Source organism: Drosophila persimilis, unplaced genomic scaffold, assembly GCF_003286085.1.
Source record: "Drosophila persimilis strain 14011-0111.01,24,50 unplaced genomic scaffold, DperRS2 tig00000000-arrow-pilon, whole genome shotgun sequence".
Taxonomy (NCBI): domain Eukaryota; kingdom Metazoa; phylum Arthropoda; class Insecta; order Diptera; family Drosophilidae; genus Drosophila; species Drosophila persimilis.
Window position 1 is genome coordinate 6,308,985 of NW_020825288.1, and position 21,895 is coordinate 6,330,879.

The 21,895-nt window shown below is 39.1% G+C and overlaps 1 protein-coding gene across 1 annotated transcript in view; it reads left to right on the plus strand.

Moving 5' to 3' along the window:
• Positions 1-19,242, plus strand: part of LOC6598849 (heterogeneous nuclear ribonucleoprotein Q) — a 51,074-nt gene extending 31,832 nt beyond the window's left edge. Inside the window, exons 3-14 of the mRNA XM_026992263.1 lie at positions 3,470-3,588; positions 3,652-3,973; positions 4,035-4,276; positions 5,591-5,726; positions 9,362-9,495; positions 9,569-9,697; positions 9,756-9,896; positions 9,956-10,062; positions 10,400-10,521; positions 12,171-12,457; positions 14,569-14,836; positions 18,315-19,242. Coding sequence (XP_026848064.1) covers positions 3,470-3,588; positions 3,652-3,973; positions 4,035-4,276; positions 5,591-5,726; positions 9,362-9,495; positions 9,569-9,697; positions 9,756-9,896; positions 9,956-10,062; positions 10,400-10,521; positions 12,171-12,457; positions 14,569-14,836; positions 18,315-18,490 — 2,183 coding nt within the window. The 3' untranslated portion in view covers positions 18,491-19,242. The remainder of the gene's footprint in view (positions 1-3,469; positions 3,589-3,651; positions 3,974-4,034; positions 4,277-5,590; positions 5,727-9,361; positions 9,496-9,568; positions 9,698-9,755; positions 9,897-9,955; positions 10,063-10,399; positions 10,522-12,170; positions 12,458-14,568; positions 14,837-18,314) is intronic.
• The last annotated feature ends 2,653 nt before the right edge of the window (positions 19,243-21,895 follow it).

Sequence of the window (21,895 nt, forward strand, 5' to 3'; positions counted from 1 at the left end):
CCGTGAGCCCATGTCGTCTGGCTTCGCGGCGGTCTTTCGAGGGGAATTGTAATTCTAGCCCAGACCCAGACAACCACTGGCGACGCTTTGTCTGTCAGACAAATGTGGCATAAAACGATTTATTTGGCTTTATCAGCAACATTTTTGATTTTCCTTTGTCTCTGGCATTAAATTGCTAGCTCGTTTTTTTCCGATCGCTGATTTACTAACCTTCCACCAGGCATTATCTCTTGGCACAAGAGCAAACCACCCCTGCGACCAGCAGCGGAGGGTGGCCACCGGCTCAAGTGCATGGCAGGGCCCAGGACCGTGCCAGGATACGTGTATGCGCCGGCATCAACATGAAATTTATTGAGGTAGTTACCAGGCCAGGCGAGCGGTGCAAACAAAACGAAAAAACGAAAAAAAAAAACATGCAAATTCTGCCATTTTTTGCAGCGAACAGAGTTGCCACCGTAGAGCAAACAAGGCAGGCGACAACCCTGTTGCCACAACAAACATGCACAAAAAATGATGACAGAGGCAGAGTCAACAAGCAAACAAACAAACAAGAAAAAAAAGAGTGTTGCAAATTGAAAGCGGTTTTAGGCCAGCAGCAGCGGCAGCATGCTGGTACGGGCCAGGTCAGGGGGTGGGGGGTGGGGGCCACTCACCTGAATAGGAATGAATAGAAGGCAATCTTTAGTATTCTTTTTTGGAATGTATAATGATATGGGACGAGGAGGCCCTGTAGCCAGGGAAACCCTGCGAATCGATATGTTCTAAGGGAATTGCACATATTCCGGCTTCCCCCAAGAGTGGGGGCAATGCTGCTCATATCGATATGTTCCAGGGACGGCGTCCTACCCACTAATGGAATTTCACATATTCGGGCTTCTCCACAGTGCCCGTGTTTATTATTCATTTCCTTGGCAGTGGCTCGATGAAAATGCTTTTCCAGCAACGCTTTTCAGCCCTTGGGGGCCCCCCGCCAGCGCCTGCGGTTGTCGTCAACACGCGGGAGCACCAGAGGAAGGGGGGGGGTTGGTTATGAACAGCGATAGCTGTTTGTTATTGCTTTAGCTGGTTGACTGGTTCCGGTTATTGTTATACATACCATTGCACTTTGATGCACTCCAACGGCACTGCAGTTGTCATAAATATCTTGCATTTGCATTTGCCAGCACTGGAAAGCTTTCCTTTGCACTTGTAAACTTAATATTCCTCAATCGAAACTTCTAACCTCCAAGCAAATGTAAACTTCAGTGTGATACAGCCTTAAAATTTTCTTCCTCCAAGCATTAATGGTACTCCCGAAACCGCTTTACTGCTTGCTCAGGGTAGTATTAGTATTTCCTGGGATTATCGCCTCCTAGTATCGAATCGAGTTGGCAGACCCCCTGTCTCTGAATTAACTGTCAAACGTCAACGGGAATGATTTGTCATTGCTACGTTCGAGTTCACAAAATTGTATTCCTGTTTCTGTTCAGTTGTGAAAATTTTATCCGTTTCGGAAAAAAATAAAATAAAATATTTTTCATTGCATTGTGCCCTCAAGGAATGCCAAATTAACGAAATTCATTTACCAAATTTATCGAAACCGAGTGCAAGCGAAATTTCAAGTAGCCACCAAAAGAAAAGAATAAGAAACGAGAAGAAGGAAATTTCAAATTGTTGGTTAAGATGAGGGCAGCCACAGTCAACGCCGCCGCCAGCGACTCCCAGGCCGGGAGGCCATCAGCTGGCACTCCAGAAAAACGTGTTGTGGGAGTTTCGTCCCGAATTTTTCGCAGTCGCTCAAGCAGTGAGTAACTCAAGCACACACACGCACACAATTACGGTATCAATCGAACAAAAGTATTTCAATGTCAGCGGAGAGTAAGAACGGCATAGAGGGAATAGAAAAATTTGCGGGCAGAGCGAGAGAGGGAGAGCGAGAGGCCCGTCCGCAAAAGCAGCAACAAACAAAAAAAGTCGGGCACAAAAATGCGCGATTTACTTTGCTCATAATTTCTGATCGGCCGCGCACTCTCTCGCACGTTGGCTAGCGCTCGCCTGCCCTCTCTCTCGCTCTATTACTTAGTTGCGCTCTCGCACTTTGCTTTTTTTTTTGTGCACAAAGTTACGCAATTATCGCTCTCGGCTATAGATTCGCATTTCTTTTGGTTTCGTTTCGTGTGTGTTTGCTGCCGCCGCCGCCGCCTCTGCTGCAGCTTTTGCTTCGTTTTTTGTTTGAAAAAAGTCAAACACACACACACACACATGTGAGTGTTCTACTGATAATATTTTCGCCTGCTTCGATGTGTTTTTGGCGCTTGACAACTACCGAAAATATGCATTTTCATTATGAGACCCGAGAGTCCGAGTCCGTTGCGCACCATAAATATTCATTTATGATAAATTGCCCAATGCAGCTGCAGTCCCCAAAGCAGTTTACCCCGCATGTTTCCACTCGTTTCTAAGTATCGAAACACATGGCAAAAGTGGAAGCAAGCAAATACCACATACATGCATGAATATGTGTGTATTTCTGCAATCGACGAATGTATACTCTTACGGTACTGTGTCGCAGATGGGAATTAATACCGATTACTGATCGAATATGCCCCCCGAAAGGGTATCGCACCTGACAGGTTTGTGCCTCTGAGGTGTTTGCAGATAAGCCAAGTGAAACATGTCTAAATTTAATTGAACCAAAGACCAGAAGCACTGCTGCCAAGACTTTAACCAGTTTAGACACACTAACACAGATTTATGCCGCCCGCAAGCCGCGCGAATGTTGCCATGGCGACTGGTGCTCCTACGTCACGGCTATCGCTATCGCGAGTGCAAATCTATCGCTCATACGCACTCGCTCTCTCTCTCTCTCTCTGTTTCTGTGTGCTCGATATTGTTTACATTTGTTCTGTCTCTTCCTCACGCACTTTTTTGCTGTGCGTGTCCCACTGGCAGATCGCGTCATTTTTTTGTTTGGAGTCAACGAACTTTTTGGCAAACGTGCTCACGCACTTTTCTCACACTCTCTCCGAGTCTCTCTCGCTGTCTCTTTTTCGGCCGGGTGCGTGAGGCGATGCGTAAAGCTGCGAAATTTCTGTTTCGCGAATTCTCGCGACCCATTTCCAAAACAGAAACAACAACACTCTGTAGCTATTTCACTTTTTTACGGCCTGGCGTCGCGTTCGTTGAACTCTTCAAGGTAAATGCGCTGTGCGCTGACTTGGGGAGCACTCGGAGAAAAAGGAGAGTTACATTAAATGGTGAAATAAGAAAGTACATAGGAAGTATTTCTTCACTCTACACTTAGAGAAAAAAAAGAGTTACATTAAATGGTGAAATAAGAAAGTACATAGGAAGTATTGCTTCAGTCTGCACTTAGAGAAAAAAGAGAGTTACATTAAATGGTGTTTTATTAAGTATTTTACTTTAAATTATTTTTCTAATAATTTTTACTAATTTCGGAACCCACTTTTGTATATTTTTGTTGTTGCAGAAATGGCGGAGGGTAATGGCGAGCTGTTAGATGACATTAATCAGAAAGCCGATGACCGTGGCGATGGCGAACGTACAGAGGACTATCCGAAGCTCTTGGAGTACGGTCTGGACAAGAAGGTGAGTTGGCTAACCCACCCGGAGGACCTCCAGCCTTTTAATTTGATGACTTGCGTCACGTAGGTCGCTGGCAAATTGGATGAAATTTACAAAACCGGAAAACTCGCTCACGCCGAGCTGGATGAGCGCGCCCTGGACGCGCTCAAGGAGTTTCCCGTCGAAGGTGCCTTGAATGTGCTGGGTCAGTTCCTCGAATCGAACCTGGAGCATGTGTCGAATAAGTCCGCCTACCTGTGTGGCGTGATGAAGACATACCGCCAAAAGAGTCGGGCTAGCCAACAGGGCGTGCCCGCGCCCGCCACTGCCGTACAGGTGAAAGGTCCCGATGAGGACAAGATCAAGAAGATTCTCGAGCGCACCGGCTACACATTAGACGTGACGACAGGTGGGTTGTCTGCCACGGCCATAGCATACATGCGATGCATCTAACGATAATGTACTTGAAGGTCAACGAAAATATGGCGGACCGCCACCGGACTGGGAGGGCAACGTGCCCGGCAATGGATGCGAGGTGTTCTGCGGCAAGATACCCAAGGACATGTACGAGGATGAGCTCATACCGCTATTCGAGAACTGCGGCACAATCTGGGACCTACGCCTTATGATGGACCCGATGACAGGCACAAATCGTGGTTATGCATTTGTCACATTCACAAACCGCGATGCGGCCGTCAATGCAGTGCGCCAGGTATTTATGCCAACCATTGAATCGCCCACCAACCACCACCCACCAGCCCACCAGAAACCCGGCCCCCCGGCCCACCCAAACAGCAACCAAAACCCCCAAAAACCCCCCGTCCACGACCCTGAATCAGTGCTTTAATGTTTTTTATACGTATTAACTATTATCCTCCTATATATATATATATACTTTATACTATATACTACATCTATAACGTATTGTATCCACATATTTACTCTCGGAACAAGTAGGAAACAGCTATGCGGCCAAAACAAAACCAAAATTCGACCTAAAGAAAGAGCAACATTTGCGGAAACCCAAACTTTAAAAGAGAAAACGATTCGGCGCTTTTAGATTCAACGAGCAAAAATTTGATGCAATTTTATTTAGTTTTTTTTTTTTCTTACCTACCGTATGCTAACTTTACAGTTACTTTCTGCTGTACTGTACTGTACCTCTCTGCCTTGATATTTCCAAACAAATTCGAACCATAGGCAACGCTATCTGTCTCACTATCTGCTGTCTCTCTCTCTCTCCGCTCTCTCTCTCTCTCTCTGTCTCTCTTTTTCTGTAACTTGTAATGCATGTCCCGTCTTCTACTACATATACTAGTACATACATATATGAGTTGTAATATTTAGTTAATCCGAAAGAATCTCTCTCTACCAGCGCATTCGAAATCGTACAAATTTCAGATTTGAAAAGAGTTCTCTCTCTCTCTCACTCTATCTAAAGAATAATGATAATCTGGCCTCCTCCCTCTACACACCCCCACACGACACACACACACACACACCCAATCCAAGCCCCCCGTCTATTTCTGTATTATTTGATATACTATTTTCTTTTTAGTTGAATTCTCTTTAATCTTAAGTCGAGCTATGTAGCTATCAACTTTTTCGTAGAGATCTAAGCAGCGTGCGTGTTCTCGACCATACTGTCTGGTTTTATTTAAACGAGCATGTCCCAACAAAAACTTGCAGAACGTGATATGTACCTCTTTAACCATTTAATCACTAACCAACAAAAAAAAACAACGTTTTCCTTTAACATTTTCCAAAAAACAAAAAAAAAAACCTCAACTGCGGCCCCGCTTCGAAACGAAATTGGTAATGCAATAAATTACTTTTCAAAGTCTTCTTTTTAGTTAACCTTTCCCTACAAAAAAAAAAAAAAAACCACCTCCCCCTTAATTGATTTATTTCGAAATTGTTTAATTAGTTCTTATGATTTATGATTTTGTTGTCGTATTATTATTTATTATTAACAGTGAATTGGTATTAAAAAGAAACTCGTTTTACCTTCCCTTCCACCATTTAGCTCGATAATCACGAAATAAAACCCGGCAAGTGTCTGAAAATAAATATAAGCGTACCGAATCTGCGCCTTTTCGTAGGCAATATACCCAAGTCAAAGGGCAAAGATGAAATTTTAGAGGAATTTGGTAAACTTACAGGTAAATTGTCAAACAAAATTAACAAAACAACAAAAAAAAATGTATTTTAAATTACCATCAACTGGAGGTGGAGAGTGGAGAGCTCCATGCTCCAAAAATCGGCTTTAAATCGAAAACAAAAATCCAATTGGCTAAAATGGGAAAATTGGCTAATTGCGGGAGGACTTACCGTTAGGACTTTAGGCTAGGAAAGGGTCGTAGGATTTTTAGTATACATTATTTAATATATTTATTTTTTGTTTCACAACTCATTCTAACTATTCACCCACCGCCTCACCCACACTGCCACAACCATCCAGCCACCCAACCATCTACCGCCCATCCGCCCATCTACACATTGAAAGGCGTCTGCCCCCCACCACCCCCCCACCCAAGCTGCCTGAGACACTCTTTTCAAATGCGCGCGCCGCTCACCAAAAAAACAAAAACAAAAAACAAACCACAATCATCAACGGATGCATTCCTAAGTTGTATCTTTTAGGTTGCCTCATAGCACACCCACACACACACACACACACACACACACACACATAGAAACAATGACACGCCCATTTCTGTCATTGCCATACCGTTATATAAGCTTGAATTGTCGTACAAGAATATTTCTTTTCAACTTATTTACATAATATCTCCAGTCATTAACTTTGAACCAAAAAAAAAACCAAAGAAAACCAAACCAAACCGAAAAAAAAGAAAGAAATTTTTAAAAATTATTTACCAAATTAATATGCATTCCAACAAACTTTCGTTTTCCATTATGTTCTATAACTACTATTCCACATTGTAAGAAAGCAGGCTACCCTCCTACCCTCTAGATACTATCAAATATTACGTATACGCAGCGTTGAGTGTTCAAGCCAGAAAGTCGCTCGATTTGAAACGCCCAATTGGCCAAAGCAAAAAGGTAAGATCTGGTCGGTAAGGAGTGACTTTCTGGCTGTAAATACAACAATATAGAACATGCCTGCAGAATTTGCCCATATGTTTTTTTTTTGTTTTTTTTTTTCCTTTTCGAACTTGTATAATTCTGCATAGTAAGTACTAGACTAGTAGCTGAAAACAGACCAGCCGAATAGCTAAAGAAATGAACAATTTTTTGAGTAAATTCCGTTTTTATTTGGCACGCATACAAAGTATAAAAGAAAACCTACTAAAGACTAGATTCTAGAGTTCCACACTTACCTTTGTACCATCACCCCATACCACACACACACACACACACACCAGTCACATAATTCACCCAACCCGAAAAACCAAAAACCAAAAACCAATCCAAAATCAAATCGCAGTACCAATGGAATACAAATTTTTCATAGCAAATCAAAATTTTCTTTTGTTTTGTGTGAACTTTTAAACAATTGCAGCTAAATGATTTTGAAATTCGGAAAGGCAAAAAGATTGGTGTTACGATATCATTTAACAATCACCGGCTATTTGTCGGCAATATACCTAAGAATAGAGATCGCGACGAATTAATTGAGGAATTTTCTAAACATGCACGTAAGTGATCCAAAAACCAAAAAACCAGCAACCAAAACCAACCACAAACAAAGCAAAAGACCCAAAAAAAAAATACAAAATAAAATATAATACCTAGACCCTATAGCCCCCGCCCAGCCCCTAGACCATAGACCAGTCCAGCACATTCCCCCCCACCCCCAATTGGCTCCCGGAATTGGCCGAAAACAAATAAATATATATATATAAATATAATCTAATCAATGTTTTTAGGGGCGATACTTGCAGAATGTGAAAAGAGCATGGAAGCCTGTTTATGCCAAGTATCAATTGGATTTTTGTTTTGCAATTTTCGCTTTTAAAACGCTTAAAACAACTCAAAATTGATAACAAAATTTATGATACACTCAAAAAAAATACAAAAATAAATCCCAAAACACGAACAGCATCCTAACCAGAGACCAGCATCCAAGGTTGGGCCTCGATGGAAGCCCCGCCTTGGGGTCGATTGATTTTAATCTATTACTCTCTCTCTCTCTCTCTGTCATTCTCTATACTCTCTCACTCATTCTCTCTAACTTTAAGCGCTGTTAGTAAATACAACAAAAAATTAATTGTTTTTTTTTTTATAATTTATAGACTCATTTTTCCAATTATTAAATGTGCCCAATTTGTTGACGTTGAAAACCTGTAGCTAAACAATTCGCCAAAAAAGAAAACAAACAAAAAAACCAAAATCAAAAAAAGAAAGAAACATTTTGAATATTTTTGAAAAAGGGACAAACCTAGTTTTTGTTTTAGTGCAGACTTATATACGATTATATCATATACTACTATAATATAGATAACAAAACGGCGCACACCAAAAACCGAAACCGATCCCGCCCCAAAACCAATATAAGAAAAAGCAATTCGTTTACCTAAATCGATATGTTCTGGCCTATTCACGTTGAATATATATACTATATACTACTTAATGACTGGAGACAACAAGCCTTTAAAAAAGAAAACTCATTTTACTCTATGTTTCTCTAAGTGTAACTATCTATCTCTCACATAAGCGCCACAACCCGAGCAAAATTGAACAACCCAACGAATCAAATCAAATCGATATTGAAACTACTCGAAAACCAAATTCAAAAACTCTGCCCATATTTTGTTGTTTCGTTCGTCTATCGATCTCTTTTTGTATCTCAGTGTACACAGTTCTCTCTCTCTATATAACTCTATCTCTCTCTCTCTCTCTCTATATCTTACTCTGTCTAACTCTGGCTATGTTTGTGTATAGTTTATACCCATTATTGTTTCCATTACTAAGAAAAGAAAAGAAATGAAACCAACCCCCAGCTCAATGTGTGCTCTACTCGTACTCGTATTCGTACTTCGTGTTGTGTTTTTTTTTCTGTTATACATCGATCGTATTCGTTTTCGTTTAGTTTTTGTTGCCACATGTACTATATATATACAAAAATCAAAAACAACAACCAAATAGCAATACCAGAGGTTTTTTTAAGTGTTTTTTCTAAGTGTGTGTTTCGTTTTACAAAATACTCTACATAACCTTCTATCCGTTACGTTACGTTACTCAATGTTATACCACCCCCCGTACCCCCCCGCTCTCTCTCTCTCTCTCTCTCAGTAAAACTTTGTCTCCGATCCTTGCATTACCCGTTACACACGAAAATGTTACTAGCTTAGCCGCATTCTCTCTCAATTATTCAAAAATATTTCAAAAAGTTTAAGCAAAAGCAAATGAAGCAATTGTTGGCATTGGTTTTCAAAATCAAAAAAAACACACATACACACACTATATATATATCGGAAAGATTCATTATTTTACATAACAATGATAGCCAGATGGATGGATAATGCTTGTCATGTAAAATTTTGTGCATTTCTCTTCAAATATTCCATATATGTATTTCTTATAATTACATGTGTGTGTCTCAGTGTCTTATCACATCTATACTCTCTCTATCACACACACACACACACACGCCAAAATACAAATACTTTTTTGTTGTATTTCTTACGTTGTTTTTTCTATTTTTACAATATGCAACCAACTAATCATAAAATTGCATTCGAATTGATAACGCCATTTCAATAGCAACGTACTTAAATGACATTTTTCTTTATATTTATAAATAAATCTGAACCCGAATCTGAACCTATAGCTGGCCTTTACGAGGTAATCATATACAGTTCACCAGACGATAAGAAAAAAAATCGCGGCTTCTGCTTTCTCGAATACGAGTCACACAAGGCGGCATCTTTGGCCAAACGAAGACTTGGCACTGGTAGAATTAAGGTGAGTCCACGCCCCCCCAGTCCCCCCATACCCTATCATAGCTATCCCTAACACATGGTTTTTCCCTTCACAGGTATGGGGATGTGATATAATAGTCGACTGGGCCGATCCACAGGAGGAGCCAGATGAGCAAACTATGTCTAAGGTTAAAGTTCTTTATGTGCGAAATCTAACCCAGGACGTCACAGAGGAAAAACTAAAGGTTTGTATTCCAAAAGAGAATGGAACACACACGGATTAATTTGTATTTCTATGTCTAGGAACAATTTGAGCAATATGGCAAAGTAGAACGCGTTAAGAAAATTAAAGACTATGCCTTTATACACTTTGAGGATCGTGATAGCGCCGTCGAAGCTATGCGTGGCCTTAATGGCAAGGAGATCGGCGCCTCGAATATCGAGGTAGGTGCCCCAAACCCCTACGAAAGTTCCAAATAAACTCTAACCCTTCGACTGTTTAGGTCTCACTCGCCAAACCGCCTTCAGACAAAAAGAAAAAGGAGGAAATTCTGCGCGCCCGTGAACGTCGCATGATGCAAATGATGCAGGCACGTCCCGGCCTTGTGGGGTATGTACTTCCAGCCCAAATATTTGCACGATCCTTGGCTAGCACAACAACAATCTACCAACAAAATAAACCCTGGCGCAAAATTCCAAATCACAAAAAACAAATGCAAAAGTCCTGCATTTTATTCGTTTCGTTAAGAACCCAAATTGATCTTAATTTCTGTTTGCTTTTCAAGTCGCCTGCCACTAGCTTAACAAGAGCTTGAATTAATTTATTTTTTCTACTTTATATTTTCTTTCTTTGCCGCAAACTTCCGTCACACAAACCACAAACCACAAAACATTGCCAATTTATACTCAATCCCGTCTTTCGATCATGTGGGATAAACCTTGTAAAGATTTGAAACATTGTCTCCATACAGAAATCTGTCGCCGACACATCCCAGCATGATGTCCTTGACGCCCATGCGCCTGCCAGGTGCGCGCATGCCGCTCCGTACGCCGATACCTCGCGAATACGGTAAGTTTGGCAAATTGGCCAAGTGAATCCATCAGATACATTCTAGATGTCTGTATGTACATGCATATACATGTATATGTGCTCGAACCATCGCTGCCATCTGCCAGACGATGATGATGGTAGATGAGAAAGCGAAGGCCGCAAGCGCCTTCCTTTGGGACAACAAAAAAAAGAAGAAAAAAAAAATACTTTATAACTTTTGTTAATTTTTGTTTAGTTTTCGTAGTCAGTTAGCCAAGTTGTTAGGCACACACAAACACATATACTAACACTCTCACACATGTAAACACATACACACACACACATATATGGCGTATATAGAGCTGCTGACCCCCCAAAAAAAAAACCCCGGTACTTATTTGATAGGTTTGTGTTCTAGTTCTAGTTGAAAGAGTCTAACCAAAGCCGTAAGCAAAACACTAATCCGGTCTGCAGTTGTTTAAGTCTTAAGTTATACGATATTGTATCATGTCCACCATTGAGATCGCAACGTTTTGTTCTTATTTTGTTGAAACTTCTTGATTATTGTTTCTGTTTCTGTCTCGCCTCATCATTTTAGTTAGTTCTTTAAGGTTTACCAAATGTGCGCTCAAAAACCCACTAACAAATGTACGCTCGCCCCCCCCCCAGCCCCGCCCCCTAACCACTACACATACACATACACCCACCACACACACACACACACAGATACCTAGAGCCCTTAAAGTCACGCTTAGCACTGCCCCCCCGACGTACTCTCCAGCTAGATTGAGTCTACTAACCCCCCACTAGCTCGAATAACGATCCAGATCGAGATCGAAACATTGGCAAACCAATTGAGACATAACCTCACTTTAACCTGAACATAACCTCACTTGTCACTTCTCAATTGTTTATATTTTCTGTTTCCGTTGTTTCATTGTACTAATCGTAAATGTTGTTGGTTTTTCCCTATTCTATATTCGCATTTGCAAGTTATGTGTCGATATCGCTCCGTCTCTCTCTTGTTTTTGTTTTTGTTTATTTATTTGCATGTTCGTTTTTGAGTTCCATTTTCGATGTTGTCGATTCTTTATAGTTTTTGTTTACTCCCTCCGTCCTCCTGCTCCTCTGAACCTCTCTCCATCTCTCTCGCTCGCTCTCTGTGTCGCAGCCAAAGTGCAAAGCAAACAACTACAACTACAACATTACCTACTCTCATAACTGAAACGGAAACCCAAACCGAAACCCATCAAAACCCATAGAACATTAGCCATTAAACCTTAAACGTTGTTCATAGTTGTTTATGATAATTAAATGTTGCAATTGTGTTCTCTGTGTAGCGAATGTTAAGCACCCTGTATACTGTTTGATGTTATATCACCGGTAAGTAATCCTCAAGTCTCATCTACTTAAGCCCCCCTTCGACCACACACACGCTCCAGCCACAGATCCCACATCCCACAGAATCACACACCTCCTTTGAACAGCTCCTTTGCGTTACAGTACGCGCCCAATTCGTGCAACATTGGCAAAAGGTGAAACAATTGGCAGCCTAGGACTAGGTCTCTCAGCTATAACCCACCCCCCCTGCCCCCCGAACTAAGGGCCGCATCATCACTAACCTACCTTATCCCACCTTATCCTACCCCACCCAACCCCACCCAAATGGCCTGCACAACATTATTTAGAGGTCGATTACGACTATTTTGGGTACCCGGAATACCGTCCTGGCCTGGCCACCAACGAAATGTATATCGACGATATCTACCGCACCTACGAAGGTGATTTCCATTACTATAACTTTCCAAATGCCACCAACGATGGCAGCAGCGTCGGCGGCGGCGGCGGCGGCGGCACCAGTCTCGGCAGCGGAGTCGGAGTCGGAGGCGGATCCGGAATGGCTGGGGCCACCTCAAGTGCCGTACAGCATTCGTCGAGAGCCCAAGCAAATGGCTCGAACTCGTCGGCCGTTATGGTGCGTTATAAATAGATCTTTTTTGTTTTTTGGCTACTCCCGAATCGGACAACAATCAGAGAAAAACAACAACAACACGCACACAGAAACACACGAGAATTGTAGAACATATTTGTTAATATATATTGTATATTTGGTTTTATTCTGATTAGATCCTTCAGTTCTAAAGAGTTGCCGCCCCAAACGTAGTGTTTTGAAATGTATTTATATTTTGTTGGTTTTATAAACGCTTTTTTTTGTTTTGGCTTAACGGATGCTTTAATTTCCCAAAATTATATTTTCTTCATTTCGTTTTACAAAAGTCAAAATTTGCACGTTACATGCTGCTGCACCCAAAAAACCAAAGCCACGCCCACACTCACACAGAAACAGACCCACACACAGACACAGACACACACAAGTGCACGCCCATTGCTGGAAGGAGTACACATATATACATCCATACATATTCGCTGCCTGTTTCGAGAGAATCGAGAGAACCGCTTCGCCACGCCGCCCATTGAAAACATGCAAACAATTAACAATTTGTGCTTTATTATTGTGCTTTAATCTTTATGCTTTGCTTGTATAACTCGCCCCTAATTGCACCCACCCATCGACCCGGCAGGCCCAAATACCCATTAATTATAATTTGATGAGCTGAACACAGCGTGCTCCCCATATAATTTTTTTAATTTTAATTCGTGTTTAAGTGAAGCGCTTTTTAGTTTTAAAATATGATTGCCCTAAATATACATATATTGTTATTATTATGCCAGTGCTTTAATAAACCATTAACCGCATACGCTTATTGTAAAACCTAGCTTATAATTTTTAAACAAATTTACAAACTTGGTAAAGTTATTTTTTTTTTTTTAATATTTTATTCGTTGAATATTGTGTCAATCGCAAGAGGAAAATACTTTTGTTGCCTGGACATGCGAGTAGACGTGTCATATCCGTTGTTATAAGTATATTATAATATCCGATTGAAGCAAGACAAAGACTAGCTAAAAGATACAGATACAGATACAGATACTGAGAGAAGCAAATACATTTTAGTTAATTATTGAACATCAGCAGACGTATCTCTCTATATCAATATACACATATATCTTATATGCATACATTACATCGTGTATGTACAATCAAACAAAAAACAGTTTACACCAAGAATCTAACGCGTTTATTTCGATTTTTTCTTTTCTTTTCTTTCTTTTTATGTGTTCTTGTTATATATATATATATATACTTATCTATATACAAACAATTCATTTGTTTTTCGGTACAATATGACAAAACAAAAAAAAACAAAAAATCTTGAAAAATTATATATATGTTCGTCAAAAACAAAAAACAAAAAAAAAATTACCAAAACCAAAAACCAAAAAAAAAATGCCCACACTAAAATTACGAATTCTATATCTCTGCCATTTACCTAAATCAAAAACCAACCAACGACCAAATCAAAAATCAAAAACCAAAAACCAAACCAAAAAAAAAAACCACCATCGATTACCTTTCTTTTTCGAAAACCAAAAACCAAAACCGTTTTTCTGACCCCCCCCTCAAAATCCTCCCAACCTCCACCACAAAACCAAATTCGAAATTCTCTCATCGATTCGACTGCCGAAAATTTCCAAACCAAAATCCAAAATTCCAATACCCCAAAAACTCCAAAAATGTATTTTCATCTTGCTTACTTTCATTTGATTTGAAATGACCAAAATTTGACAATTCTCTTGGCGATCCATATATATACAAACACAATTTCAATTATTTATATAATGCAAAAAAAAAAATATCAAAACGATTCGAACCAAAACTCAAAAACCAAAACGAAAATGAACGAAACGTAAACTCGAAATCCAAAATCAAATCAACAACCGACCAACAACGAATGATGGATTATGATGGATAATGGAACCGAATCTGGAATCGCTATATGAATCCACCCACACACACACACACACACACACACGCATACAAACACTCAACCCACACACACACACACACACACACTTAAACCCTCACAAATGCCACGCTCATGCATGAAATGATGACGATGACGACGATGATGATGATGCCATGTGTGGATTGTGTTGATGATGGTGATGATGGCCATATAATAGGGGGCTGGTCGTGGGCATGGAACCACAGTGCAGCGTGGCAAAGCCGTTGGCCGGCGTGGCAGCATCAGTCGTCAGGGGGCCCAAACAGTGCCACAGGCGGCGGGACAGGCAGCGGCGGCGGCGGCGGTGGGACAGGCGGCGGCGGTAGCTCAGCGGGGGGCCACCGGTCAGGGGGCGCCGGCAGCAACCGGGGGGGTCCGTGGGGTGGCACAAACGCGTCACAACGCTCGTGGCACCCAGCACGTCAAGCCGCTACAAAATTTACCAGGTGAGCTCAACAAACAAACAAACCAAAAACCAAAACCAAAAAATAAGTACAACAACAATCAAAAATACTACAGAGATAAAAAAACACAACCACAATCAACCAACCAACAAAAAACCAATCGAAACTATCAAAACGAATGAACTCAAAGCTAAATCTCCCAACAACCTACGTCAAAAGAAAACTGCAAAGACAATCCAACTACAGCAACAACCCAGCAAGAAGTAAATTTCAAATGTCAAATTCATATAAATTAATAAGTAAAGCCAAGTAAAATGTAAAGAAACCCCACACCCACACACCCACCTGCCCACAACCCACACCACACCACACCACACACACACACCACACACACACACACACATACACTCTCTCTCGCTGATCCATAAGGCGCACAAGAACCAAAACGAAACGAAACGAAACCCATCGAGAGATACGACCCATCCAGAAAACCGAACTCCTCCCCGACAACCAGCAAAAGAAGGCCTCCCCCCCCTCAATGTCGTGTGTCTCTACCCCCAACCCCAAACCCCAACAACCCCAACCCCCCTACTTTTACCTCGATGTTGTGTTGTGTTCTCTTTTTTCTATATTTCTATAATCACGAATTATACAGTTTTCTTTCGTTGTTTCTTGTGTTTCACTGTAGTTGTGCTTTTGCTGCTTACGAATTTTCTTGGTGTGCTTTCCATATATACATACATATATATTTCCATATAATTATGGGGTTTTCATTTCTTTTGTGTCGGCGCTGAAATGTATGCTACGATTTTTTGATGCATGCCCTCTCGTGACTGCTGTCTCTTTTTTCTTTACTTTCTTCGAACTGTAAGCAGCAATAAACACACACACACATTTACACACACACAAACGCAACACCTATGTACCATAATAACAAATTATATGATTGTTTTAATTGCATATTGATACGGATATGTGGCTAACAATGAGCAGTGTCTGCTGTGTAAACGTTTATGAATCGATTAGTATATCTCACACACACACACACACATACAGAAACACACACACACAGACAGACACCAATATCCATTCGCACAAGATTGTTGTCACTTTACTAACTAAAAAAAAAAAGGTCCAGCAAGTACATGGAAGAGTGTCCCCGTTTTTGTCTCTAATCGCCCCCTCCCCATCCTTCATAGCAGACATAGAAGAGAGTAAGAGCCCCATAGCCCTAAGAGAAATCATCCAAAATTTTGACGTACGTGTATATAATTTTTGTTGTTTTTTTTTGTGTCCCGCGTTAATCTGTTGGTAAAAAAAAAAAAAAAAATATGTTGATTGCCAGGCCATAAATAATATACTTATACACACGAAACGCGCGTCAAGATTGACTTACAGATCGATTGCGATTGCACAAATCTTATATAAATAAATATATAATTTTTACTCTAGCCCATTAAATTAACCATATACATATATACATATATATTATTTGTATGTGCATTTCTGTATATCGAGAGTCGAGAGTCTTGTTAATTAATTTACCCATCATGCTTTGCTAACCCGAGCCACACAAAGCCAAAGGAAGTGAATAAAAATCAAATAATAATAGTATTAGTAACCTACATAAGCCCATAAATACAATACATATCCTATGTGTAATATAATCGACCCCCCTATAATCCAAGCCCAAAACATATTCCCCCACAGGAGGGGGATCAACTGGAATAGTTTTGTTTGATTTGTACCATACCTTTACATACAGATACTAATCGATTCGTGTATTATGTTCACACACACACACACACACACACACAGACTCCAAACCTTCTTATAATTTGTTATCAATGGAGCAACGAACCCCCAACCCACCGGATTCCTGGCACGCTTTTGTATCTGCATCCGCAGCAAAAGCGTGACTCTCCCCCCCACACACACACACACACACACATTCACCTGCTTCGTACACTTTGTGGCTGTATTTGTAGATACAGATCGTTTGAATTATATTTAGAATGCTTCACACAACCACACACCTACATGCGCTTTGTTTCTGACACACACAAACACACATCGTAAAGAACAAAAAAAAAAAAAAAAAAAACTAAATCTGTTTCTAGCTGGAGCCACTCGCAAGACGTACACGGAGGGCAACTAAGCGTGGCGCCTCGGCCAGCTCCTCGGCCAGCGGCGAGAGTCGCCCGCTTGTCAAGAAGCCCAAGAAACGAGATAGCTCACACAGTAGGAAAAGCAAGCATTCACACAAGCATTCCAAAAAGCGTAGCTCCAAACACAAGAAATCTCGGTCCGAAAAGAAATCAAGAATCTGGTCCCCCTAAATACAAGTATTCAAGTCTCATTGCCAAGTAATGTTTCAAGTGCTATGCAGCCAACCCGAACACACACAAAACAAACCCCAAGAACACACTCTTCTCACACTTGACACTAGGCATTAGTAAACAAAATCTACGTATTCTTTGTAATCATTCAATTGAAAACGATACTACCAGATGAGTAAACGTCGGTTGTGGGGCATCGTTTTCAATAATCAAGAAACCCCGTGACCAAACACACCAGTCAAACAGCTTCAGTTCAGATCAGTTCAGCTCAGCTCAAGAAAACCCAACCCAAGACTCAAAAAAAGGAGCGGCGACATTGCAAAATTCCAAATTTCCCCAACAATGGACAAGTGAAGAAGAATCTTAGCTTCAATCAAGCACACAGACAACCCAGACACAGCGCTCTATACAGGAATCGATCGAACGAAAACGAACAGTCGATTCCTTGTCACTAACGTTTTGTAATTAATGTTTAATGTTTTTCCGGCGATAATATCGTGTGCTATGTTTTACACACTGAAAAAACAAATTCGGAATAATTGTAATTCACACAAGCACACACACACACACCAATGCAAACACACCCACACACACACACATGATAACACCCCTAATATCCCACATCTAATTCATTTTGTGTAAGACCAGACCCACGTTATACGTATACGTTCTGTAAATGTATCATATACCATACCCCAAAAAGGTCCCTAACGTTATGTCGAATTAACACCAATTCATGATTTTTGATGTGTAAAGAAACAACCCCCCCTATAATGCAAATGGGAAATATTAAATGAGCAATGATAAAAAAAAACCCACCTGTTTGTCTTTAACATTTTATTGAACCACCACAAAGCCCCTTTGCAAAAAACAGACTGAAAAAAAAATGCAACAAATTGTGCGAAAAAAAAGAAAAAAAAATGAAATACATCAAGAAAACCTCATTTAAACCATAGCCCAGCTAAAACTTGAACTTTATCAACAACAAAATCAAAAAAAAAAAAGAAGAAAATAATAGAAACCACCTTGAACCATTTTTGTATTAACAATATTTTTAACTCTCTTTCTCTTTTTTTTCTTTCGAAAAACACCTTCAACCACACACACACACACACACAAAACACACAACCAACAACAACAACAAAATGCTGTCCTCGAACCTATGAACCTACCCACTGCAGTAGTCGGTAAACGTAAGTTCGATGGAGGTCACCAAAATCCGGCAGATGTTAAGCGACGTTACCCGAGCGGTTTAATAGGAAATGGCGGCAGTTGGGGCAGTTTACCGCTACCACAGCAACCTTTAGGCACAAATGGTGAACAGTGGTACATGGATACGTTTTCGGCATGGAGTTAGAACAATACAACAACAACAACAACAACAGCAACAACAACAACAACAACAGCAACCCTATATATGATATCAGTTATAAAGCAGCCACACAACATGGAAGTTACAGCCCCAGCAACATCCAATAATAATAATAATAATAATAATAATTTCACTCGTCGATGTCCTGGAGAAGATCTAGATCCAAGTAACAAAACTCTTAAAAGCAATAAATTCCCTTTAAAAGAATTGTATAAACCATAAGAACCTACAGCTAGCGAAAATTCTGAGAGATCCTTAACTTGCTTTAGATATAAACGCATTCATTTCGGAACCAAACCGATTTCCGTTCTGTTCATTTGATTCATTCGAAATAGCTTTAACAACAAACAAACAACAAGTATCAGAGTCGGAATCGGTATCGGTATCGGTATCGGAAGCAGCAACAAATCAGTCAAGTAGAGTATATATGTATCTGTATGTATGTATGTATGCCAACACTTATATAGCCTTGTGCAGCAGCAGAATTTTAAAAGAAAAATTTCTTCATTTAACCGATTTCCTCCCCCCCCAAGAACCATTTTAAAAATCAGTAAAGATCAAACCCGTATAAACTCGTAGATAAACAAAATCGAAGTCGAAGTCGAATCGTTTTAAAAGTTCACAGAAAAAGTATAACGAAAACAAATTAAGTCTCATAGCGTTTTTAACTTGAAATCGAAACAATAATTGAGCGCATATAGCAAAAAACAAAAAACAAAACAAAACAAAAACCGAAAAACGATATATAAATTTAAAAATATATATATTTATCTATAACTATATAGAGAGAGCAGTCTAAGCCCAGTACGGATTGATTTTAAATCTTAAGCAGCATGTAGCACCTTTTTATACATTGAAATTGAATTGAATTGCGTAAAAAAACCAAACCAAACAAAACAAAAAACAAATTCGAAATCGATTCGACTATATACAGAAAGAGAAGAGAGGAGAGGAGAGGAGAGGAGAGGAGCCTTAAGCAAAATTAACACACAAGCAAATAGTGCACAAGCGAATTCCCTTTACTGTATATAACCACACAGCAATAAGGAGCCAGCAAGACATATGGGAAACCAGTACATATATACGAGAGAGATCAGATTCAGATTCAGGTTCAGATGAATATTGATGTGTACTAAATTAAAATACAAAAAAAATGTTTAATATTGTAGGGACTTCGAGAGACAACAACAAGAATTCAAAGTGAAAAGCAAAGCTTAATGAAGAAACATTGACTGACAAAAAAACAAAAACAAAACAAAAAGTAAGAAAACAAAAAAATTATAAATTAGATTGATTGAATTGATATGAGAATGATAAGAAAATACATACAAAAAAAAAAAAACAAAAAAGAAAAAGAAAATGTAAATGCACCCAGCATTATTATATAATGACTGGCAGTGGCAACTGGCAAAGACTTTCTGCATTAATTGGAAAACAAACAAAAAACACAAACTATTTTTTAACGAACCCTAAGTCTTAGGCAACTTCAAATCAATTAACTGGCAGAAGAAAAAGTATATATGTAGGGTTAAAAAATTGCACATAAACACACACACATACACACACAAAAATGTGCAGATGGTTCCGGCAAAAGCAAATCCCGGAGAATATATCTGCCAATTGAAGCAACGAATTAGAAAGACAACAACACACACACACACACATCACAAGCAGTAAAATTAAAAGTAAAAGTAAAATTAAAACTAATAATAATAACGATGAATATTATGAATTTTAATAACAAAATAACGAATACTTAATATTTACACATATAAACATACAAATTGTGCTTAACTTTCAAAGAAAAAAAACAAATAAGAACAAATTATGAAAGAAAGAAATCAATTAGCCGACGCTCGATTGCGTTTTAGCAGCAAACCTAAACAATTCATAAAATTCTAGAAATTCTCCTTAAAAGCCTCTCAACTAATTAACAATTCTGACTCAAAACTCTCTCCCAATTTTATTGACGAACTCATCTAAGCAGAACTGCTACGCACATATGATATTATATGATATGATATGATATGATACGAATGAAAGTAACGCCCCACACCTACATACATATATAGCGAACCTAACTGTAACTCCATGCCATGCCTACAAACAGCACACACACACACACGCGTGTCAAGAAAAAACAAAAACTCTTATATAGGAAAATCAATTATCAAGCAAAAACTTGCCTTTCATTTATTTAGATTACTTTGCGAAATTCACAACCAAAAATCCCTTTATTTTTTGTTGAAATTTATCTGTCGTTTATGTCTGCGTTTCCGCTATTGCTAGATCTCAAGTAAAGCAACAAGTTAATTAATATATATATATATATATTATATAAAAAAGAAAAGAAAACAAAAAGAATATATAAATTAGTTTTAAACTAACAAAAGAATACTTCCAATTTTGAACTCAAGTATAAAGCGAATACAAAACTGTTGGCCGTTGATGAAGGACAAGGGCGCGTGTGTTTTAAAACGTATCTATGAACATTGTTCAGCATAAGCCTAAAAAACACCAGTTTTTTAAATTACCAGTACACACAGACAAACAAACAAACACACACACACAGACACCAAGCAGTTGCCTACAGTTAAAAAAAAAAATATAAAAATAAAAATAAAAACGATGAGAACTTGCGAAAAAAATTTGCAAACCAGCAAAGAACTTTAAATACAATACATAATATTAGCCACAAACAATAAGAGGAACATATACAACAAATTCTAAATGACCATAGTTAAGATTACATTTAGTAACACTCACACTCACACAAACAACACCAATACATATACACACACACACACATAATGTTTAAAGTAAACTGTCTTTGTAGGAGAAGGAAGAGAAGTGTGCGCCATTTTCTATCTACAATAACAAGCAAAACAAAAAAAATCACTTAAATATTTAACCATCTTTTTAAAATAATTTTTGATAAGTTTCCTTAGGAGTTCTTCTTAAAGGATCTACCTTTTCCCGATCGAGAGCAGAGTGTTGCCCTCGAAAAAGAAAGGGGAGAAATCATTTAAAACTTTTATTACGTTTTTTTTTCTCTCTCTTTAAACACACACAAACACAACAAATGAGTTACTTTTTTAAGGATGTTATTAACGAAAAAAAAAAAAGAAAAATTCTTCAACGCCGCGTATTTTTATCATGCAAAATTTTCGATTTTTCGCCTGTGAAATTTTCCACATATTTGGTGACTTTGAACCTTTGAACCCACTTCAAATTGCAAATATATACATATAACTAATTTTAACGATTTGTTTAATTCGATAACTGTACTGATTTTATATTGTTTTAAATTTGTAATTTAATTTGTAAGTTTTTATTGTTAATGTGTTTTTCTATTGTAAACTAAAAACTAAACTAAAACTGTAAACCAAT